This window comes from Macrobrachium nipponense, chromosome 20 (genome assembly GCF_015104395.2).
Source record: "Macrobrachium nipponense isolate FS-2020 chromosome 20, ASM1510439v2, whole genome shotgun sequence".
NCBI classification, from domain to species: Eukaryota; Metazoa; Arthropoda; class Malacostraca; order Decapoda; family Palaemonidae; genus Macrobrachium; species Macrobrachium nipponense.
This window is the reverse complement of record NC_061089.1, coordinates 61079200-61104473: the sequence shown is the minus strand read 5'-3', so window position 1 is coordinate 61104473 and position 25274 is coordinate 61079200. Positions and strand designations below refer to the sequence as shown.

At 43.2% G+C, this 25274-nt stretch overlaps 2 protein-coding genes across 9 annotated transcripts in view; one reads left to right on the top strand and one right to left on the bottom strand.

The window, feature by feature from the left end:
* Positions 1-25274, bottom strand: part of LOC135226510 (inhibitor of nuclear factor kappa-B kinase subunit epsilon-like) — a 282872-nt gene that overhangs the window by 98730 nt on the left and 158868 nt on the right. The window lies entirely within an intron of this gene.
* The window catches only part of LOC135226495 (serine/threonine-protein kinase TBK1-like), a 99638-nt gene that overhangs the window by 70146 nt on the left and 4218 nt on the right, over positions 1-25274 (top strand). For both annotated transcript variants that reach the window (XM_064266114.1, XM_064266122.1), the window contains one exon: positions 6683-6869. In XM_064266114.1, coding sequence (XP_064122184.1) covers positions 6683-6869 — 187 coding nt within the window. The remainder of the gene's footprint in view (positions 1-6682; positions 6870-25274) is intronic.

Sequence of the window (25274 nt, the reverse complement as noted above, 5' to 3'; positions counted from 1 at the left end):
TTTCCGCTGGATACCAGGACTCCGATCAGGAAGGAGCCCTAGTAAGATGGGAAAGAGCGAGAAGACATACAGGCTCAAGCTAGCCCGGAGCGACAAGGTAGCGCGGAGGGTGGGCAAGGCCAGTACCCCCCACCCCCTCCGTACCAACCGGCCGGACCGAGAAGCCGGAGAGGTCGAGACCAGTCTGGGTCTGTCCCGACTCCCTAGCCCCCCGCCGATGAGGGGAGAGAGGAGGCAGGCTCGGGTAGAGGAGCGAGCATGGGCAGACCGACCCACCCCCGCCCGACTCTATGGAAGAGCGGGAGGGGGGGGAAGAATGACTGGACAGGCGTCTGGCTGGCCCGTGATCACGAAGTGACCACGAGGCGGTAAGACCAAATACGACAACTAAGCCTTAGGACACCACTGATCAGGGAACTGCTATCGGGAAGCATACTGAACTGAAAAGCGGTGGCAAATAAGCCCACTGGGCCAAACCAACTGATCAGAGAGATGCTATAGGGAAGCAACCGAACTGATGAGCGGTAGTATAGGCTCAAAGAGCCAGGACCTAGGCTAAGCCAGACGCCTAACTAACCTAACAATAATAAAATACACAGTATAAATAAATAAATGAAAGAAAGAAAACAATATAGCAGGAGAAAAAATCCAGGAGTGTACGACTAACCCGAAGGCAAGTCTACCATCAAAGCTAGTCAGAGGCCGATACTAAGAACCTGGACTAGGGTCTGGATAGAAGAAGCCTACGTAAGGTAAAATACATGCATGCATGACAAACCTGAGTAGACCGTACCCTAAGTAAAGCGGATAATCATATAGAGCGAATATAAATAAGGGGATGTTCTAGGTATGGGAGACCAAGAACGAACCCATCACGAGGCAGAACCATGCTGCCATGCTTCCGACCCCGAGATCGTATTTATACCTAAAAAACGGCAAATACTGTCTCAGGGCCGGAAAAAACCAACTAACCGTAAATACTGAGTACTTAACTTAGCTGCTGCGATAGCTGCACGCTCCATAATAGAAAATCCAATGAAAGGGCACAAAAAACACAGAGAGGAAAAATATCACAACCGACTCGTGTGCGCTAACTTGAAAGGATGACCACCAGAGGCGCAGCAGTCGGCAGCATGGGATGGAGTAGTAGTAGTACGAGCTGCTCACTCTGTGGGTCGGCTCCCCTCTTGGAGGGATTTTGTAGTGGGAGATTTCTATTGGCATTTGGCTCGTGGTAGTGGTCTCACTCGCCTAGTGTTCATACCGACACCCTCCTGGAGGAGTGAGCGAGTCAGTTATACTGACCTTTTTCTTTATTTATTTATTTCTCTGGTATGTGTTAGTACATTTACCCTAGAAATAATAGATTAAAGGATATTTCGCGCAGCGACACGAGCTGAGCCCAGAAAATTTGTTTTAATCAAAACTATTGGGCATGGAAACAACATATTTTACTGTTTTCACTTCAATAAAAGATGGATTCGTAAAGCTCGTAATATTCTGATGAGATAAAATGAAAATATCGAACAGAATCTTTTGATTTTGGTTTACGCATTAAACATGCCCTCAGCGCCATCTACTAACGAAAAAATAACCAAATTTCGTTCACAAACGATACATTTTTAAGTGATATTTCCACTTGAAAACACTTTGTATAACGTAAAATAATCTTGTCTCATATAAATAGAGTATCTTGAGATTCATTTGCGCTAAATAGAAGCAAGAAAGTCGCTCTAAATTTAGTTCAACACAGCAAACACAAACTTACTCGCAATCGCCCTCAGCTGTTTTCAAACCAAAACATGATTCCTGTTTGTATTTTACAATAAAAACAAATAGTAATATGAAAATACATATAATATTATTGGATGGAGTGAAATAAAACATAGCTTTTTAAAAGAGCCATGGAAAAGATGCATATCCATTATGTTTGTATTTTATCATACAATACTAATATATGATTATTACATACTCGAATTTTGTATCTCATGTAAGATACGACCCCTTTAAAATCAGCTCCAAAATTAGGGCTTCAAAAGTCACATGATATGCGAGTATATACGGTAATTACTGTATTTGACAGCATATAAGACGCACCCTCATTTCAGCAGGTCAGGTTCAGGAAAAAAAAAAGTTTTTAGTGTATTTAGGCATACGAGGGGGGACCCAAAAGTAACCGGAATTGTGTCATAGAATTTTATTCAGTTATTGTTACATGTTTACAGTCTTATCACCTTCAAAGTATTCTCCATTTGAAGCAATGCACTTATCCAGACGTGTTTTCCACTGTTGAAAGCAATTCTGGAACTCTTGTGAAGTTATGGCTTTTAATGACTCCGTCGTTTTCTTCTGAACCTCTTCAACGTCTGCAAAACGTTTCCTTTGAGGGCTTTCTTCATTCGGGGGAACAAAAAGAAGTCACAGGGAGCAAGATCGGGTGAATAGGGAGGGTGGGTAAGTGGGGTCATGCCATTCTTGGTCAGAAACTGTCTCACACTCAAGGCGGTGTGCGCTGGTGCATTGTCGTGATGAAGCCACCACCCTCCACTGTGCCACAGGTCGGGGCGTTTCCGTCTCACGGAATCTCGCAAACGCTTCAGCACTGCCAAGTAAAGCGTCTGGTTAACAGTGTGACCTGCAGGAACGAATTCTTTGTGGACAATTCCTTTCGCATCGAAGAAACAAATCAGCATCGTCTTGACACTGGACTTCACTTGACGCGCTTTTTTGGGGGTTGTAGGTGACGTGGATGCTTGCCACTGACTTGATTGCTGCTTTGATTCTGGGTCGTAGCCATAGCACCAGCTTTCATCACCTGTAATGACCTTCGAAAAAAGGCCTGGATCAATTTCCAACTGTTCTTTCAGTTCACGGCAGGCATCCATTCGTGACTGCTTTTGACCGTCCGTGAGCAAGCGAGGCACCATTTTTGCTGCAACTCTTTTCATTCCCAATTCCTCGCTCAAAATTCGTTGACATGAACTCCAGGACACACCAGTCAAATTAACAAGCTCATCAATTGTTCTGCGACGGTCTTCCATGATCAGTTCATGAATTTTAGTGATGTTTTCATCCGTTCGGGAGGTTGAAGGTCGCCCTGAACGAGGCTGGTCTTCCAGTGACATTTGACCATTATTAAAGCGGGCAAACCACTCGTAAACTTGTGTTTTACTCATGGCAACAACTTTGTAAGCTGTTCGAAGCATAGCATCTGTTTCCGTTGCTGTTTTCCGCAGCAAAAAACAGAATTTTACGGCAGCACGCTGCTCCTTCCTTTCAGTCATCGTAAAAATAGACAAAAAGGCGTGAAGTACTTCTAAACAAATGTGAACCGTGCAGCTATACGTCTTCCCACGATGACGCCAGTTGGCACACTGATGCTTGAGGGTTGCCTCAGGTAGCATCTAGCGGCGGAAGCTTGAACTACTACTGGCTTGTCACACAGAAAACTATTCCGGTTACTTTTGGGTCCCCCCTCGTATGTATAATGTTGAAAACAGTTTAGCTGTACATGACACAAGCAGAAACATAGCTGTATAAAAGCAATTTGGCAGTTAGGCAAGCAATAAGCATACACAAAACATCTCAGTAGCAGGAAGTAATAATAATAATGATAATAATAGTAGTATCAGTAATGATAATAATAATAAAAGCAATTTGGCAGTACAGACAAGCAATAAGCATACACAAGACATCTCAATAGCAGGAAGTAAGCAAGCTGTTAGTTAGGCATGCAAAGCAATCACAATACGTAATAACAAAACATTCGACACAAAAATTAAGCCAGCAGTGCATAAAGGAAGAAGGAAGGTAAAGTAGAATCCTTTTTATAAAAGGATTCTGCCACTACACTTAAACATACGAGTAAACATATGGCAACGCTGGCAAAGATCATACTGTAGGTTTATTCCTCACCAACAGATGGCAGAGAGAGAGAGAGAGAGTGAGAGAGACCTCTTTTTCAAAATATTTTTAACATTCCCTCCATCTCTTTATTTATCATATATTTTAGTTAAATAAGTTAAAAAAAAGCAAAATAGTATGATAAAAGTATCGTTTGTAAAGTTATGTTTGTTCCTTAAATGCTACAGCCATAAACAACCGAACAGAATCTGATGATAACGATGTTTTGCTTGCATTTCAGCCATTGTGCGATAGTAAAAAATTACTGAAGTTATGTTACAAACGGCGTTAATTAAGTAGAACAGGACTTATATATTTTTACATTATACCTTTGGTATGGAGAAAATATTGGCAAGGAAATATATTAGTACTGCTAAATTTAAGCTGCATTTGTAGCTGAAGCTGAGAAAACAAATGTTCACACTGGTAATGACTATAAATTATTGTGCATCAGCACATGGATGCAAATCTACTGCAAATAATAATGGAGAAAAAAGGTGATTTAATAAAAAAATAATGGCCATGAAAGAACACATTTTACTGGTTTTCATGCCAATAAAAGATAAATATGTAAATCTCATATTATTATGAAATAGGTAGAAAATAGAGAACGGAATCTGTTTTTTACACAAAAAGCATGCTATCGACACCATCTATTAACGAAAAAAAACTTAAATCTAGTTTACAACAAGACGTATTTAAGTCACATTTCAACTTGACAGCACTTTATGTAACAAAAAATAACCTTGTCTAATATAAATAGAGTTTCTAGAGATCTGTTTATGCTAAACAGAAGCAAGAAATAGTTATGTGAGAATACGTACAGTATTATTGGGTACAGTGAAGTAAAGCATAACTTTTTAAAAGAGCCCTGGAAAAGATGCATATTCGTTATGTTTGTATTTTGTGAGGGTCTCTCGTGCTCAGGCCATGTACCGATAACCAGACAATGGCGCCATCTATTAAAGAAAAAAAATAACAATCAGGTTTACAAGAAGACACATGTAAGTCATTTCTCAACTTAAAAACACTTCATATAATGAAAATTAACTTTGTCCCATATAAATAGTTTCGTAGAGATTAATTTACACTAAATAGAAGCAAGAAAATCACTGAATTGAGGTAGACACGTCAATATAATCGTACCCCTACCTTGGCTGATTTTTCCAAACCAAAACATTATTTTTTTTTTTGTATTTTATAATAAAATACTAATAATACTATGTACAAGCCACATATTGCTTACAACTTCAAGACAGGAAAAATTATGCCATATTTCTTTTGTTTTTATGAAAATAATTCTTGGTAATGAAAAGAAATTTTGTGAATTCTTAGTAATGAAAAGAAAATGTGTGAAGTCTAATATATTTTTAATATTAACTTGAAAATTAATATATATTTTTAAATATTCCACTAGAGAAGTCTTTACCAAGTCAAAAGTTTTAATTAAAACAGTAAGACATTTGGCAAGCACAAATTCCTTACTCTTATTATGCTTGAAATACTTATGTGATACATTTTGATAATTTCTTTCATACAACTGTGTATTTTCCTATTCGACATGTCACCCATGAGATTAGATGTTACTAGAGGTATGACGTGCAAGCATAAATCTTTATCTATGCTAAAAAAATTTTATCCCATCAGCGAATAGTTTAGTGTTCACTTTCCTCAATAGATGGCAGTGTGCTTTAAGTTTTGACGGCAACATTCAAATGTACTGTGATACCCGAAACTCATTCATTATTTGTTCATCTCACTACCCTCTACAATCCAAATAAATGACAAAGAAAACTAATTGCAATAATTATGAAATACCAAATTTAGGATATGAAAGTCACCGATAGTAATGTGCAGATACTGAGAAAAGTTTAGTACTGTATTGACTTACTAATAGGCTAACTCGGGAATGTAGGCTAACTGTGTTAAATAAAGTAGACTATTTTAAAGAAAATTATACACTAAGTTATAAAATGATGAAGTAAGAATATGAGTAATAAAATGATAAAAAGCATTGTCAGAACTGAGCCAAGTAGAGTAGGTTATGTTGGAAACTAGTTCTTTGTATAATATATGACTGAAAGTTAATGCTAATAGTCAAATTAAAGATAATAACACGTTTAATAACAGTCGCTGGAACGGAACCCCGTTGTTAAACGAGTACCTGTAATGGATATTTTTTAACAAAGCCAATGAAATTATGCATATTTTTTATGTTTGTGTTTTATGAGGCGGTCTCGGCACTTAGCCGCCTAAGCCACCGATAACCAGACAATGGTGCTATAAACCCTACAGGGGGTATAACCCAGTTATGAATACTATATTGAACAACCGCCGTAAAGCCGAAATGCCCGTTAACTGATACCAGTGGTACCTAACAATCTTCTAGCCAGGGCTGACTGTATTTTAATTTGTTAGGTTCATGAGCAGTATACTGTGCTGTTAAAATGTAAGAGTATCTATGAAAGGTGATTTGTTGGTGTTCCATTGGTGAAATATTATTAGGTATTAATGGATGTTTGTTTCCATGTACATTAGCAACCTGGTTATCCTCTGCCAGTTCTTTGAATGACCCTGTTATTCTGCAGTTATCAGAAATTGTCTCTTTCTTATCAAATTATGGTTTATCTAAATGGCAGTTCAGTGCCTAACCTGCATCTTTTGTACTTTATATAATTCTTGATGCTTTTATATTTCCGTCACTTTTGAAACATTCAATAGATCCAATGAGGCTGTTTTATGTATCATTTTTGCAATATGTTTTCTTTTGTGTCTGTAGGGTAGCAAAAGTTCAGCGGGTGCAGTTAGAAATTGAAGAAACTGATGTACAAAAACATGAAGCACTCCTCATATCCTTCCAAGCCACTTTAAGTGATACAGAAGAGAGATACCATCAAACTCTTTCAGAGTTACTTGCAGCTATTAAGGATAAGAAATTACAGGATGATCCAATATTGCAGGCAGAGGTAAAGTGAAATTGAATATTGTGTATTTTTGAACAGATATGATACACAAAGTATTACAATATTTTTAATTTCTTTTAGTTTTTAAATGGAAGGCTATTATGCTTGGTATTTATTAAAGGTAAACTCTAGATATTAACTGTAAAAGGTTTTGTCCTATTTCATTGTAAAGTAATGCTAATACAGTGCTTAGTAACTGTTTGTTGATGAAGATGAACAATGCATTGCCTGACCATAGAAAGAAAACTTGTAAACCAGTATAAGTATTGCTGTTATTGCTACTGTGAAATTCAGTATTAATGAATTTGCTGATGATGAAACTGTTATCTTAAACCAAGAATAAGCATTTTTTAATAGATTAATTAGTCTTTTTGTATATGCAACTTTCCCAGTACTTACATAGCTATAAATTCCAATTATTAAGGCACCTTGATTTCAAAATTTGCGGGTAACACTACAAACTGTGTAGGTGACAGATCTGCCCAGTAGCAGAATAGGAATGGTTGTATACAGAAAGCTCAGTTTGTTCCTGCCGCCAGACGTGTAAACGCCAATGATGGTGGTAGCTTGTTCATTATTTTATCCGATTATTTAACTGGATTTCATTAGTGTGTATTCCCACTGGAATGCATAGTTACTAACCTTCAGTGGAATCTCAGGGTAAGTTTTTTTTTTTTTTTTTTTTTTTTTTTTTGTTTTTTTTGTAACTGTTGAGTTGATTCATGAACTAATCTGTTGTTTACTCTTACAAGCCAACAAAAGTATTCGACCCTAGAGTAGTTCTCATATGTTGCACTATTCCTTTAGACTAAACTTTGCATAATGTTTTTTATATTTAATGGGTTTCATTAATTGTAACCTTTATTTTAAATTCTTGAATGGTATGTTTTCCAAGTACAAATGCTCGCGAACTATTTGTTGGCAAATGATTTTTCCTTGGAAAGTAATCTACTATTTTACATTAGGAAAAGGTTTTACATAATGGTGTTTACAGGGCATAGGCGATTCACTAGCCGTCATTAGCAATAGCCTTGAAAGGGTGAGGTAGAATCTTGATTAGATTTCTCAAAGAAGATACTCGTTATGCCACTGGAGAAGCTTCTTCCCTGGGGACAGCTGCCTGCTTCCGGGGGGACTTCTCGGCTCTCATAGACTCATCAAAGACATCGGTTTTTTTCAGCCGTTAAAGTGATGTTTTTTCTTTGGCTCGGCTGAGATCAACCATTTGTTTTGTAGCCTATTCAGGGTTTTTGAAGTGTTTAGATTTTAGACTGGTTGTTGAGCACAGTGGCGTGCAAATCCAAGAATGCCAGCTCTTATCTGTGGACTTCATATCAGTCATTTTGGGGTGTTCTCCTGTGCTTAATGAAGAAGTTAGAGACAGTGATCAGAAGTTAGCTTTTCTTTTCACTATGGGAGTGTTAAAGAAACAAACAGAATTTTGATGCTATTACACTTCTTGAGGAGTGACTTTGACACAGAAAGGAGTGACTTTGACACAGAAATCAGCACTCCTCTTTTCTCCTTTAGTTAAAGACTTTTTGATCCTGCAGTCAACAGTGAATGATTTTGCTTCTCAGCTACACATGAAGTCAACCCAAGATCTATTAATACACATTTTGTGGTGTTGTGGTGGAAGAGCCAGACCTTCCTCAAAGCAAGGCTGAGTGTGCGTGCGGCTTCCAAGTCCATTAAAAGCCCTCGACTAAGTTTTCAGGTAAGATATGAGGTTCAAATCCTCTGTGCTCCAGTTGTTTTGGGAGAGGTGGAGGGAGGGAGGAGCCAAACAGTTGATTGTACAAGTACTCAAGGGTGGCAGCACTTCCCTCCTGTCACGTTACTTGACATATTTCACAGCTCTGAACTTCGCAAGCTTCTCTGGAGTTAGAAAGAAATATAAGGGAAAGAGAGAGAGAGAGAGAATTATTATTTTTATTTATGTTGTTTAATCTTATTAAACTTAATATAGTATTTATCAATATTAATATTTGAAAATTAGTATATCAATTTTGTATCATAATAATGTATTTACAATGTTTCCCCGTATTTGTGGGGAATGCGTACCAGACCCCCCGCGAATAGCTAGGATCCATGAATAGTTGAAACCCCTATAAAAATGCTTAAAACTGCATATTTTGTAAGTTTAAACTAAAGAAAAACCCACTAAAAATGTTTATACCTATTTGTTTCAATAGTTTTATCACAGAAAGGGCAGTTTATGATGAAATTGATAAAAAAAAAAAAACCCAGGAATTTGTGGATATTTCTCATTAAAATACTGCTAATAGGTGAATTTGCCACGAATAATGGCAGTATATGTTCCAGAGAGAAATCTGCGAATATGTGAGTGTGCAAATATGTGAGTCTGCGAATCCGGAGTGCGTGAATACAGGGGGTTCATTGTACTCATGAAAATAACATCAAAATACACTAGTTAGTGAATATTTATCGATGGAAAAACCCACAAATTGGCAAGTTCTCCGAGAATAATTTCTAGATAGGTTCCACAGAAAGGTCTGTGAATATGGGGTTACACTGTACAGTAGTGCCTCAGGTTACGAAATTAATCCGTTATGAAGCAGCCTTCATAACCTGATTTTTTCGTATCTAGAACTACGTTTTACATGTAAATTGCCTAATTTGTTCCAAACCCTACAAAAACACCACAGTAAATTTTATAATAAAGCTAAATTGACCAATAAACAATGAAATATAACAATTTGGACCATTCAATACCTAACCTAACTGTGACTGACCTGTAAATAAAGTGTATTAGTGCACAGGGTACAATAAATACTGTACGTACACATGTACAGTGGTACCTTGAGATACGAGATTAATTCGTTCCGGAACCGGGCTCGGAACTCGAAAAACTCGTATCTCAAATCAATTTTTCCCATTTAAATTAACTGAAATGTATTTAATCTGTTCCAGACCTATGAAATATACCCCCAAACCATCGTAAATAATGAAGAAAACACACATATAAATGTAGAAATATAGTACAAAAAAATTATACAGTAATATATTTTAGTAATGAATAGAATTAAAGTAAAATAAAGAAAAGAAAAAGTTAATTTAATCTAACCTTGGTGACAGTCGCGTGCGGGCGGCTAAGGGAGGAGAGTGACGGAGGGGGAGGGGTGGAACCGGGCTTCCTTTAGGTTCCCGTTACGTAAACAGGAACATTTTCCTAACAGAAAATGAAAAAATGAACATTAAAATGTAAACTAAAACTAAAAATTTAGCAATGAATAACAAAGTTACGTAACACAACAAAAGTTAAGAACACGTAATCTTTACCTTGCTGACAGGCGAGTGCGGCTGGCTAACGGAGTCGAGTGGCGGAGGAGGAGGAGGAGGAGGGAGCAGGGAGGGGCTAGTCCCGTTACGTAAACAGCATTTTTCGAACACAAAATGATAACATTAAAATGTAAACTAAAACTGCATTTCCTTAACTTTAATAAAAATTTGCACTTTCCTTAACTTAAATTTGAAAAAATACTAAATGCACTTTAAACTTAAAACTTAACCTAAGCGATACGTAAGTTTAATCAGCACGTTGTTTTCTGCCTTTTAGAATCACTTTCGGCACTTTCATTTGCGCTTCTCTTTAACAAAAATTTATCCAAAGAGCTTTGCTTCTGCCTCCCTTTTAGAATGTTCCGGAAATGAGTCAAACAAGTGTCATTAAATAACGCTGAAGCACGACTAGTCAAAACTTTTTCTGGATGTTTCTGTTCAATGAAACTCGAAAGTGTTCCCACATTGCTAACATGTCTTTAATTTGACTTGTAGGAATCACTTCCTCCGGCTCTTCCTCCCCCTCGCTACAGCTGCTAATCTCTTGCAGGGCCTTCGTATGTTGCATCACCTGCAGCTCCTTCAACTCCTCAATTGAGAGTTCCTCCTCATGTTCCTCGACGAGTTCGTTGACGTCGCCCTCATCTACCTCCAGACCCATCGACTTTCCGAGGGACACAATCTCCTCCACCGTTGCTTGGGGTACGAAACCCTTCGAAGTCCCTCTCTGAAACAGCATCAGGCCATAGCTTTTTCCACGCCGAGTTCAAGGTTCGTCTCGTTACCTCTTGCCATGCCGAGTCAATGATACGTAAACATACGACGATATTGTAATGCTCTTTCCAAAACTCTCGAAGGGTAAGCTTGGTGTTCTCTGTCACCTCAAAGCATCGGCGGAACAAGTGCTTTGTGAAAAGCTTTTTAAAATTTGCAATGACCTGCTGATCCATTGGTTGCAGGATGGTAGTCGTGTTGGGTGGGAGGTAGAGGACTTTCACAAACTGGAACTCCTCGAGAATGTCATCTTGAAGACCAGGTGGGTGGGCCGGAGCATTATCCAAAATTAATAAGGCTTTCAGTGGGAGGTTATTCTTTTGAAGATATTCCTTCACTGAAGGACCGAAGATATTCCTTCACTGAAGGACCGAAGAACGAGGTTACCCAATCTGTAAAGAAACTGCCGCGTAACCCATGCCCTTGCATTCGCCGCGCCACATTACGTGCAGTTTTTCTTTCAGAATTTTGTGTGACTTGAACGCTCGAGGATTTCAGAATGGTAGACTAGCAGTGGCTTTACTTTACAGTCACCACTAGCATTTGCACACAATGCAAGGGTCAGACGGTCCTTCATGGGTTTATGGCCTGGCATCTTCGTCTCCTCTTCGGTGATGTATGTCCTCCGTGGCATTTTTTTTCCAAAAATAATCCTGTCTCATCGCAGTTAAAGACTTGTTGCGGGATGTAGCCTTCCCTCCTCAATAAGCTCAGCGAACTCGACGATGTACCTTTCAGCTCCCTTTACATCGGCACTCGCAGCTTCACCATGCCTCACCACCGAATGAATGCCACTTCTCTTCTTAAAATTATCGAACCACCCACGACTTGCCTTGAAACGTGTCTTCTGCTCCCCGCTTCTGAAGTTGATGCCTCTTCCTTCTTCAAACAAAATCTGCGTAAATAACGCGAGCCTTTTCGCAAATTATACTCTCCGTCACTGTATCTCCCGCTAGTTCCTTCTCTTTCAACCATACCAAGAGCAGCTTCTCCATTTCTTCATGGACATTTGTCCTTAATTGCGACAGAATTGTAGTTCCTTTAGCTGTTTTTGCACTTTTGATGGCATCCTTTTGCTTTAGGATGGTACAAATGGTCGATGTGCTACGCTCATACACCCGGGCCAGTTCCATCACTCGTACACCACGCTCATGTTTTTCTATTATTTCTCGCTTTACCTCTATCGGCAGCATTCTCTTCTTCTTTTCACCACTCTCCTTTGCACGTACTTTCTTTGGCCCCATGATGGTAGGTAAAAAAGTTCACTAATTCGTGAAAAAACAGCGAAAACACGAGTACAGCTCACAAACACAACTTAAATCTGTCGGCCACACGTGCGAGTGAGCTCGTGGGATGCTCCCAGCTGATGCTGCCCGCGAACGCCAACTAGCGGTGGCGTCCCCGAACCAACTCGGATCTCGGGACACAGCTCGGGTCTCAAGGCAAAATTTGGACCGAATTCCACCTCGGGTCTCAAAGCACTCGTATCACAGGACGCTCGTATCTCAAGGTACCACTGTAGTAAAATGTGGAACCTTACCTTTCAAGTGAGGCAATGTCCAAAAGTGGCAACAGAGGAGGAGGACAAATGGCAGAAAACATGAACACTTAACTTTACGAAACACAAAAAATAGCAGTAAACATTATCAATAAACTTTACGAAACACATTAACAAATGGCAGAAAATATTAACACTAACTTACGAAAACCTTAAAATTAACATTTTTTTTTGCCTTCTGATTTTTAAATGTTAAAAATTTTTTACTTTACATTTTTTAACAAATTTCAATTTCTTCACTGCTTCCAATTTTCTGTTTTTTCGTATCACTTGGACCTTCCTGTTTGCTTACTACTAAAGCCCTTTTTAAAGAATAACTATCCAACGAAGATTGCTTCTGCCTGCTTTTCAAAATGTTCCTAAAACGACTCGGGCAACCGTCATCGAACTGCGCAAGCATACGACCTGTGCAAACATTCTACAAATGTTTGCACTTTATGAAAAGCAGCTAGAACATCCTTAATTTCAGCCATTGTCATAGGGTCCTCCTCCTCCTCCTCACCGCTGCTAGAGAACTCTTCTTGAACGACGTTATGTTGCATGGCCTCCAACTCCTTCAGGCCATTCCTCGTAAGCTCCTCTTAGTGCTCCTGGAGAAGGTCATTGATGTCGTCCTTGTCAATGACCAGCCCCATGGACTTGCCGAGTGCAACGATCTCATCAAGATCTGGTTGTGAAACAGTTTCAGGATCGTCAACTATTTCTGAATCTGCATCAGCTTTGCCCACATTGAATCCCTCAAAGTTTCAGGCAGATACGGCACCAGGCCAGAGTTTCCTCCACGAAGAATTCAAGGTTCGCCTCGAAACCTCTTGCCAAGCTTGATCGATGAGTCGGATGCTTATGACGATATCGAAATGCTCCTTCCAAAATTCACGCAAGGTGAGGTTTGTGGTATCGGTGATGTCGGAACATCTTTTGAAAAGATATTTTGTATACAGCTTCCTGAAGTTAGATATCACTTGCTGGTCCATGGGCTGGAGGAGAGGGGTGGTGTTAAGCAGAAAATAAAGAACCTTGATGAAAGAATACTCCGCTAGGATATCTTCCTCGAGGCCAGGAGGGTGAGCAGGGTCATTGTCCAACAACAGCAGACATTTCAGAGGGAGGCGCTTCTCTTCCAAGAATTTCTTCACTGTCGGGCCAAAACACAGATTTACCCACTCGGTGAACAAAAGTCTCGTTATCCAGGCTTTCGCATTAGCCCTCCACATCACCGGGTACTTCTCCTTTATCACTTTGTGGGCCTTGAAGGCTCAAGGAGTCTCGGAATGATAGACAAGTAGGGGCTTCACCTGATAATCCCCACTGGCATTGGAACAAAGTGCAAGTGTAAGCCTGTCCTTTCATAGGCTTATGCCCGGGTAGCTTCTTCTCTTCCTGCGTGATGTACGTCTGACGAGGCATTTTTTTCCAAAAAAGGCCAGTCTCATCACAGTTGAAGACTTGCTGAGAACTGTAGCCTTCCTTGATTGTCATCTCATCGAACGTCTTAACAAACGCTTCCTTCGGCCGCTTTCGTGTCCGAGCTGGCAGCCTCCCCATGCCACACCACCGAATGGATGCCAGTCCATTTACGAAATTTATCAAACCAACCCCAAGAAGCCTTGAAGTCTGGGGTTGCCTTTGATGTCCCTTCTCCTGTGTTGTCTTCGGCCTGAGCACTCAGATCACCGAAAATAGCGCTGGCCTTGTGGCAGATTCCCATCTCGGTTATCGTATCGCCAGCAATTTCTTTGTCCTTAATCCATACAAGAAGCAGCCTCTCCATCTCATCATGCACATAGCTCCTTTTGTTGGAAAAAATAGTGACGCCCATGGAAGGTGTAGCTGCTTTGATGGCTTCCTTCTGCTTAAGGATGGTGCCTATTGTTGACGGATTTTGGCTGTATTCCTTAGCGATCACACTCAAACGCATGCCAGCCTCATACTTCTTAATTATCTCCATCTTCGTCATCAACATTCATGGGACCCCATGACTAATAACGTAAGTAATTAAGTTCACACACAACATGATAAAGTAACTTACAATATACAAAGAAAGCGAAATCACTAACACGAATTTACGTGAACAAACAAAATATATGTGAACGAACGAATTCCAGGTGTGTACAATAACGCTGCTCCAACGAAATGGTCGAGGGACGCCTTTACGTAGATGCATGATGGGACAGATGCTGACCGATAGGAGAGCAGGATCTTACGGCGGTGACTAGCATCAGGAACCAATGGGAGAGTGGGAGGATGGTGGCGAGTACTGAGTTGGCAGTGCGCTAGTTTTGAAATTGTTCTCGGCAGCCCGGGCGAATTGAATTTGTTCTCGGCAGCCCGGGCAAATTTCGGTTTATAGTACATACACCCTTTCACAACCTGAATTATTTTCGTACAGAAGCAAAAAAATCTTCGTCTTTGCCTTCATAAACTGGATTTTTCGTATGTAGTGACTTTCGTATGTAGAGGTTCCACTGTACTTCCACATCCTTATACACCTGGACTCTAGGAAGTACCTCAGATTTGTCTTCCAGGACCAGGCCTTCCAGTTTTGAACCTTTAGCTTTGGACTGTCGATGTCATCGCAATCTTTACACGAGTACTAGTTCCTCTGACAGGATGGCTGCATCAGCAATTGTCTTCTTCATTTCATGTCAGAATTCAGTCCACAGTGGACCTTCACAAGACCCTTCTTTTAGCTCAGGACAAAGGCTTACTCATGGACCATCAGGAATCCTAATTGAGTTTTTTATGGTTTTTTTTGGACTCCTCTTATGTACCTGGGGAGATCTACATCTTACATACTTCATCAGTGAAGTGTATTGGACTAGACTTAACTAAGTGATTATGCACAGGGGCCCAGCTTTAATGACCTTTTCCTGTCCTTGCCACATCCAAGTTAGGAAGAGAATGTCCTTCGTCTACCCTGGAATCTTTAGCTAGAACGAGGTCATCTTGACCCATCTTTTCTCCCTCTGGAATTATTTTGATGTCATTAGCTCTGAAGAATAGAAAACCCTCTATCCATCTACAGCTTCAAGTTTTCATGAATAAAGTTGGATTTAGATCGCTGTTTGATCAAAGAGAACATTTGCCTTCTTTTTATGTGAAAGATAAGGACATCAGACTAGGTTCTTCGTACCTTTCAGACACATTTCTTGCTTCCATTCTGAATAGTCCTACTGGAAGTATAATTGTCCGCTGCTTTTCACTTTCCTAAGGAGTGAAATTAGAGCTCCTAGCTTTCCTGGCAACCAACTTGGTTGGAGCCAGCTAAAAGTCTGGCTCCCAGCGATAAAGCTTTACAGCGCCTAGAACTTCGGATTTGTCTGATGCCCAGTTCACGGGCGACAGCTATGTTCTGGCTTCAGCAACTGTCTGACACCAGCTATAGAGCCACAAGCTTTGAGCTCATTTGGCATCCAACTCACCTAGTGCCTTTCTCATTTGGCATGAGTTACAGCCTGGCATCATCTCTTGCTATGAGCTCTGACTAACTCCCAAGAGTGCCTACCAGTCACGAGCTCGTGGCTTGACTGGCGTTCAGCGCTTCTGGTATCAGCTACAGCTTGATACCAGGTAGTTCTCCAAGCATCCAAAGTTCTCTTCAGCTCTGGGAGAATGGGAGATCTCTGTCCATTTGGAGTTTTCAGAGGACCATCATTTTTATATAGCAAGAGCCACAACTTCATGTCCGATTAGTGAAGTGAAGCAATGTTGGATGTGGTTAGTACTAGGATGAGTGACTACCTTGGAACACCAGATGCTGTGCTGTTGGCGTGTGCTGTTGGCATATCCGTTTCATCCTCTGACTAGAACGTATTACTTTATGGACTTTACCTTGAGGCGCACTTAGAAGTAGAAAAGCATTTTGCCTTCTAAGTAAAGCTAACTTCTACCCCCTAATCTCTCTCACTTTTTATGCCTTGTACATCCATATTGCCTTTGAACTAGTGGGAGTGTAATCGTTCTTCGTTTCTCAATAATTTTATAGAAGTTAAAAAGATTTTTCTTACCATTTCTAATGACTGGCATGGTATAGAGATAGAAGGAAGCATAGGATTTTTTTCTTATATCTCTTCACCTCGTAATAATGTGTCGAGTTATACAGAGCCAGGGGATGCAATGCACCTAAAGCACTCACCTATCAGTGGATGGGTGGTGATTTTATCTCAGTGAAGGTGACAGTGTTGTATGGTTGTTTTTATTAGGTACTGCGCCCAGGGTAAAGGCGGGCACCTTTCACTCTTTATTAGCATTCAGACAGAAAACCTTTGCTGTAAAACTTCCATTTATGTAGTAGGTGACTCTTGGCTATACTACCGTACCACTACAGGTTAAGATGAGCACCAACCATAGGTATTATCCCAGCTCTTTTAACTGCTAAGAAATGACAAGCATTGTATTCAATGCTGGCAACTTTTTCTACTTCATTTCATTACATAACTTAATATTTTGCAGTAGCATATGTCCATGTCTCCCATCTCCTGTCAATGTGGGACTCAGCTACGTAATTACTGGGTAGGTTACATATACAAAAATGACATTTTTATAATAAAATCATTTTTTGTATATAGTTCCCGTGTAATTACAGATTTGGAGCCCACCCTCCTCCCCGCTGATGGACATGAGGCATGAACAAACTGAGCTTTATGCATGCAAGCATTCCTGTTCTGCTAATGGGCATAACTCTCACCTATGCAGTTTGAAGTGTTACCCGTCAATTTTTAATTCTAGCTGCCATAATAGATGGAACTTATAGCTATGTAACTACTGGGTAAGTATATACAAAAACTTATTATAAAAATGTCATCTTGTTAAATAAACTGTCTCTCTCTCTCTAGCACACTATGCATACTGCACTTGGTTTTGGTTTTTGATGTTCCTTCAAGTTTTTTTTAATTTTTTTTATTGATGTTTCATTATTTATCATTAGCGGATCAGTTTTTTCATTACTGCCAGTATTTATAGTGGATATTACCTTAAGGTAGAGTCCCATAATTCCTGTAACAGTTATTCAGGTCAGTACATTTGTAATATTTGAAAATTCATGGAAATTTCTTATGTTTTGCTCAGCAGTCTTTTTATCCTCCTACTGACCTGTTATTGCATGGATTATAGAGAGGGTTATAGAATAATCAGCCTTTATGAGATGTGAGATGTTAAAACTAATATCTACTAGTTTTCAAATTTCTATCACCAGACACTGTAAGTCATTGAATATTTATTCCTGTCAGTATTAATGCAGTAAAGGTTCTCATGAGCCACAACTGGTGTTTGTTTTGTTATTAAGATTTTGAGGAAAGTAAGTTGCTCCACAGTTGTTTGCAAACCAAATATTTCACAAAGGATCCAGAATGGTGATCTAGAACTGTGTTGTAAGATAGAATTTATCTGGATGTATCTACTCTTATGTCGCTCGGCATATCGTATATTCTTATTAGTATATTACTACTGTGGTGGTGAACTCATTGCATTGATTATATTCTTACTTCTGTTTTTATTCAGCCTTTCTGGTTACTAGTATTTATTATACAGTACCATAGAAAATGTTCACAAAAGTTTTGTTGGAAATTGTTGCTACAAAAGCACCTTGTTGAGATAAAGTAATAGTGAAGTATCTTATCTTGATTAGGTTCTATGTAACCCTCATTACTGAATGGTTGAAATTCTTCCAGGATATCAGAAAATTCTTCTCCCGTGTTAAGACATTTGTACATAGAAGCATAAGTCATATAAATAGTCAAGAATGTGTTTGTTCCGATACGTAATACAAACCCTCGGTCCTTTAACAATAGGAAGGTAACTAGCGGCAGCTGGGACGGTCGTAAGCTTCGAACAAGGGGAGAACGGTAGTTAACTGCTTGTCCGATCGTGCGCGCGCCCGCGCGCCCGAGAGGTGAAGAATCACTTTTGCTTTCGGCCGCGGGTGTGAAGGACGTGTTCGTCATCGCTCTCTGCCCGCTTCATCGTCGTATGCTTTGTTTATATTGTGTTTTCTACTAATGGTTTGACTTGAAAATGAAACTGTAAGTACACTGTTTTCATTTTCATTACTTAATTATGAATCAACATGGAGCTATCGCCGTAGAGACGGCGATTTCCGCTCTTTTCATGAATTGAACCCTTGAATTATGTCTCGGTGCCGAGGGCGGGCGCACTCGCGCCGAGTCATGTATTTTGGGCGAAAGTGTGTAATTGAAAGATGTAAGTACTCTTTTTCATTATATTTTTGCCCTGTGCGTTCGTTGCCGAGAGCTTGATTGCGCTCGGCAAGAGCCTCTTATTTTGTATGAATAGAATGCAATGAAAGTGGATTCGCAATGCAGTTTTCTTTTCATTTTCATTTATTAATTGCATCAAATTTAATTTTGGATCAATTTCCGCTCTTACCCGGGAATTAATCCTTACGATTTATTGCTGTGAAAGTGAAAATAGCAAGTGCAGTATTGTTCATTTCATATCTATTTATGATAGCATCATATTATAGGATCAAGTTGCCGCTCTTACCGGGAATTGGTTTTTTTTTCCCTCTTTAAGTTCTATGAAGTGAATCGCAAGTGCAGTATTCTGTTTCATTTTCATATTACTTTTCACTGCTGTGCGGGGGTAGGGGAAGCGAAGGTCTGCCAGGAAGTCGTCGGAAAGCTCTCCCGCGACTCCCTTGGTATCCGATTCTTCGTCTTCTTTCCTGCCCCCCCGCTCAGCTTCCTCGTATTTTGTTTTTGGGGTCTTCCTTCCGTTCGGGGTGGGGTGGGCATGTCTCCCCCCCGTGCATGAGGGAACCCCTCTTACTAATCTGTCTGTGCTACCGCAGGTGCTACAGCCGTGGGAGACGACCTTGGACAGGTATGGACCACTGCGGCTGCAGGGCGTGCCTAGCATCCACGATCTGCTGCAGAGTCTAGCGAGGTCTGGGGCGGTGACCTTGGGGTGGTCTCCACTACAACCTTCACGGCCGCTTATGCTGCTTCCCCCCCGCTGGTCTACACTCCCCATGCTGTGTCGGTGCGCCGTCTGCCGCTTCTAGGGCCGGTCGCCGCCGTACCGAGGAGGGTTTATGCCGCCGCCGCCTGTGTTTTCTTCGTGTTGCCTGCCCCAGACTTCCGCTGTTCCAGCAGCTCGCCCCTGGACCGGCCGCCAGTACCACGCTGGCTGCCGATGATTCTACGAGGCGATGGCTGGGCCTGCCGTACCTGTCGCTGATGTGGTTCTCGCTACTGGCTTGGCTGTCCCTTCTGTGTTTACCGCTGCCGCTGTTCCTGCCGCTCCTGAGCTGGTTGCTGTTCCTGTCGCTCCTGGTTCCTGCGCCTGTCCATGCTGGTCCTGCCCATGGTGTGTCTTCCCCAGTCCCAGGTCCTTCCGGACAGGTGCAGTCGGGCCGTGTTGCTTCGGCAATAGGCCCGACTCCGGCCTGGATGGAGGACCTGACGACTGTCCTGCGTGAGCTGACGAAGAAGAGGAAGGTGTCATCTTCGTCTTTGTCTGTTGCTGCCTCTTCCCCTTCGACTTCTAAGGCCCATAAGCCGAAGAAGAAGAAGGCTGCCTCCCCCCCTAAGAAGTCTCTTCTGGGAACTTCTAAGGGCCCGTCCCACCTCGGTGGGATGGGGGGTCCTTCTTCTGCTGGTCCTCCTGCTCCTTCGGGAGCGGGGCCCGTCTTCCCTTCCGTAAGGAAGAGATAGACGGGGACCAGAGGAAGTATCGGTTAGCTCTGGTACTTCCTCGCCTGGTGCTAGCGGCGATGCCGCTACGCCAGGTTCCGGCTCGGTCTCTCGTTCGCGGAGATCCCGAGTGTACGCTCTCCCTCGGGAGACCGTGCAGCCAAGTTTCGGCGCCAGAGTTCGCTCGGCGCCAAGACCACGGCACGGAGCAGAAGGCTGGCGAGAACCGCTCAGGTGACTCTTGCCAGGCCAGCGGCCGCTCTCGCAGCGACCAGCTGGTAACCGGGTTTTGTTATTCCCCCTAAGAAGACTCCTTCGGGAACTTCGAAGGGCTCGTCACATTCCGGTGTGACGGGGGGGTTCTTCTGCTGGTCCTCCTGTTCCTTCGGGAACGGGGCCCGTCGTCCCCTTCTGAGAAGAAGAAGAAGACGGGGACCACGGGTGTGCTGGCTACCGCTGGTACACCCTCGCCTGGTCTTGGCAGCTCTGCTGCTAAGCCAGGTACCGGCTCGGTTTCTCGTCCGCGAGAAGTTCCGAGTGTACGATCTCCTTCGGGTGACCGTGCAGTCAAAGTTAAGACGCCTGAGTTCGCTCAGCGTCATGACCGAGGCACGGAGCAGAAGACTGTCGAGAGCCGCTCAGGTGACTCTCGCCAGGCCAGCGGCCGCTCTCGCAGCGACCAGCCGGTACCTCGGGTGGACGTGACGGTCTCTGACCGGCCACGGGTTCAGGCTGGGAAGAGGTCCCCCAGGTCCCCTCGACCGACGGTACCAGCGGTTTGACGTGCCGCGAGGACGCTCACCGGTCTCACGGCGAAAGCGAGCTCTGCAGGTCACCTGACCGCCGCTCCCACAGGGACCGGGCGGATACGGTGACCAGCAGCAGCTCGTCTGACGCACGGGACCGGGGTCGACGTGCTCAGTCGAGCCGCTCGCCACAGGTGAGCGGCACGGCCAGGCCTGCAGATCGATCCCCACCGCGGGTTGGTGATCGGCTGCAGCCCCCCACGTACGCTGGTCCTGCCAGCGAGCGGGGGGGGGAGCGTCAGGTCTGTCTCTCCACTACCTTCAACTTCCTCGGGCTACACCGGGAAGAGCGAGGTAGGTAAGAGTGATCGTGAGAGGTGCGCCGCTCACGATCCCGTCACGACGCCGCACGTGCCACGTATGGTCTTAGGACCAACCAGGACGTACGCGCAAGTGATTGGAGGCGACCGTCAGGGGGAGAGGGGGTAGCGTCAGTTCTGTCTCTCAGATACCTTCAACTTCCTCGGCATACGCCAGGAAGAGTGAGGTATATAGGAGTGATCGTGAGAGATGCGCCGCTCACGATCCGTCACGACGCCGCACGTGCCAGGTTGGTCTTAGGACCAACCAGGACGTACGCGCAAGTGATTGGAGGCAACCGTCAGGGATCTGTTGCTGGTCCTTCTTCTGAAGGAGGAGGGTCCTGGGAGCTGCTCTTGTTGGAGGGACTGGACGGTCCTACTCCTCAAGACGCTGTAACTTCCGAGATTCAGAGTAACTTTACCCAGGTTATTGCACTGATTCGTCAGCACAACGACCGGGGGGAAGGATCGCCGCTCCCACCAGCAGAGCCCATGTCTCTGCTCGAGTCGTTTTGGGGCCCGAGAGGGAACCCAAACCGACGGTGGGTATGCCGCGATCGGAGCTTGCCGATTCTGTCTTGAACCAGTCTCTCTCGTCTCCGGACAAGAAGGCTCTCTCAGTTCTGGCCGGTCGATCAAGCTACTTCCACCTCCTCTACTGCGACAGCGGCGTTTCTACGTGTCTTCGGACACCGTATTTAAATACTCCTTCGGTCCTCCTGAGAGGTTTTGACCTCGACGAGGACTGGAATGAGTCGGAGGACGGTATCGGCTCTCTCCTGTCAGGTGTCGATCAGCCCCACCCAGACGACGTTCACAGTGGCGGCAGACCCTTACCTACAGTGAGAGTTCGTAACCCTCCGCGGGAAAACGTTTTCTCCTGACGATACGTTTTCCCAGACTCTGAGAGGCCATCGCCTTAAGGCGATGGCTGCTCCTACTCTTCTCCAACTGCTAGTTCCACTGGGAAGGCGAGCGAGTATCCAATTCCTCCCCCATTCCCTCTCTCCTTACGGCTACGAGGGAAAGGGGAAGGATCCTACAGAGATTTCTCTGTAGGATCCCACGTTAGGGACTGCGCTACCAGGGGGGACCTTCGGGTCCTACCTGACGTAAGCCCCGGTCGTTGAGGAGGGATCCTGCCCATTCTCGATTTCTACGGGAATCGAGAGGACCACCAGCCGATATCGTTTGACGAATTCGGTGGGGGTTTCGCAGACTGCTTAGAATTCTACGGAATTTCTAGCGCATTCAGAGTGTTAGAGTTTCTTACGATCTCCAAACACTTAGGCGAGACCACGGTCCAAAGTGAGCGAGACGAGAATCCCCGATATGTTACACGATAATCGGGAACCTCGCCTATGCTCGAATTCCTGGAATTTCTAGCATTAGGAAGAAGACTGCTGCTGAAAGAAGACTATCTCACAGTAGGCGACCAACCTGGAATAGAGAAGAACGGACGGGAATATCCAGTTTGGCTGGAACTATCGTCTTAGTATTCTGTTCACCATTGAAGCTTTCCTTCGAGGAAGACTTCTCCTTCACTCTCTTTAATAGAGAACGAAGGTGGTCGATCTCCAATCCTTATTTTGTTTTCTTGAAGGAAAGAATTTAGGATGGAGATCGTTGTTCAGAATCCTACAAATATACTACGTATATTAACCTCGCGACATGATTCTGCTAAGCAGTTGAATGGTCCGAGGGGTAGGCGCATATCCTGGTTATTCTACGGATTGCGACTTAGACGAAAAGTATTCTAATTGAACTGCAACCCGGGTTGCCTGCAACCTCCCAGGAGTTTCCAGTTTCAATTTTATATACTTATGGTGTTGTCACAACAACACCATTTAAGCTTTTATATTTACCGAAATTCGTTTCGCTTAAATATAATTGCTCGAGCATATCTTTTTATGCTCGGTGGTTCTAGCCGAACGCATTCCTTCGTGGAAAGGATTACTTGGCACTCAGGATGACGAGTCAGCGACAGCTACTGTGTATTGAATTGCCCGAGGCATTTCAGTATCAGCTGCCGCTTTGAGATAGACGGTTGTTTATGTCTTTCTCACCTGCTTTGATTGAATAACAACCGTATCTCTGCCCAACAATCACGGACTTAAGTCTCTGATTAATGGGGATTCTCGCATACATGAATGACCATCTACTGCTGTGAAACGCTAGTATTCATCGTCTTCGGTATTGCGAGAATTTTAAACAGAGATATCTATTCGACTCTCATCTTTCTGTTTACCGCACGGTAACAGAATTCTGTAATAGTCTCTTGCTGCATCGTATCCCGATAATGCGAATGATTTTTGCGGAATCTGAGTTTGTCCTCAAAATATCTTGTATTCGGAGGTGTACAATTGTTCATTGTTCACCCCGGATTAGCAGATGTATTGAAAGACATCGCCTACTCCCACACCTGCCAGCTCTACTTCCAAACGTTCAGCCCATGAGAAGCAGTTCTTCAAGCGGCTCTCCCCTGTGTTTCATTACTGAAGAACGCCCCGCTTTCATTGCACAACGGACAGCAATGAAATGGCGGTTAGCGTTTTCAGTCATTTGTAAGCACAGGTTTAGAATCTTGAGATTCCTTCTCTCGATTCAGCTGGAAGACGTAGGTTGCATTCATTGCCTACCTTCGTCTTCACGTCACATAGTGTTGTTTCTCCTTAAGCTGAGATTCAACGTCTATGAGATTTTCTTGCCATCAGGGACCTCGGTCTTTTGAAGGCAATTGACTTTCGCCTTTTGAGCTTATGCATTAAGAGAATCATCGCCGCGCCGTCCGGCATCGGTGACTAACAAATATTTTATTTGTTTGGTCTCTCAGCATAACTCTTTAAAGGGCGAAGGTCACGTGACTTACCCGGATGCTTGGACAACTTGCCTCTACTGATTCCGAACCAGTCAGTCGGCAGCTGTCAGAGCGCCCGAGTCAGTTACGAACTATGCTGTGGACTTAGTTCGGTTGTTCCAGAGCAATCATTACTTCGTCTTAATAGCTTGTCAGTATGAGTACTGTACATAACCAAAGTCGAGAAGAGGGATAGGTCATACGACTATTCCCTTCTTTTCGTCTTAGGTAACTGCATGACTTCTCTTGAGAAGTCAAGCACAAAGGGATGGGGATTTGTGACGCTCGATTTCGTACCGATCTTCGTAGCGAAGACTCAGAACCCTTCGGTAACTGACGATTGGTTCGAGTCCTTCACAATACCCTCCCTAATGGACTTCACCGCCTCCGATACGAAGGCTATGCTGCTTTGTCCTGTGAAGGTGCGACGGAGCTGTCTGAAGAAACTCGACACCCAGGATGAGTGTGGACGCCTCTTCATCACTCTCTCGCGTTCCGCAAGAACTTCTCCGTGGCGCAGGTAATGAAGGCAGGCGCCTGGTCCAACCGGACCGCATGCACCTCCTTCTACCTTCAGGATATTGCCCACAGTTCCTTGGATCTTTTTCCTTGGGAACCGTGGTGGTTGCTCAACACGTTGTGTAGTTAACCCAGACCCTCGCAGGCTGAACAGCATCGAGTCCTGGTGTGACCGTAAGAATGGATGAGGAATGAGAGTGTGACTGGCTCCTCTTCCCATCTTTTTCTTCCCTCTACCTTTGGGTAGAGGGACACGGTCGTCACCCTGCTGGGTAAGGACGAGATGCAGGTGAGCTACTCAATAGAGCACCATCCTATCCCTTTCAGTAGGGATAGGAGTAAATATCCACCACTTCCTCCAACAAGGGGAGGAAGTGGATGCCAAATTGAGACAAACCCATCATTTTATGATTGTCTCTTGTAAACAGGAACAAGTTCTTGCTTGCTGGTACGAAGAGATACGCTTGCCTCTCTCTTAGTACTTGGCCCAGAGGTGTGACCATTGATCCTGCGGTGCACACCCCGATCAATCGGACAGAGGTTTGGATCCCTCCCTTGCTCTTATGACCAGGGAGGCACTCCAGGGTTGGACGAACACCAGTCTGTTCACCAAAAAGACTCAGAAAATTCTTCTCCC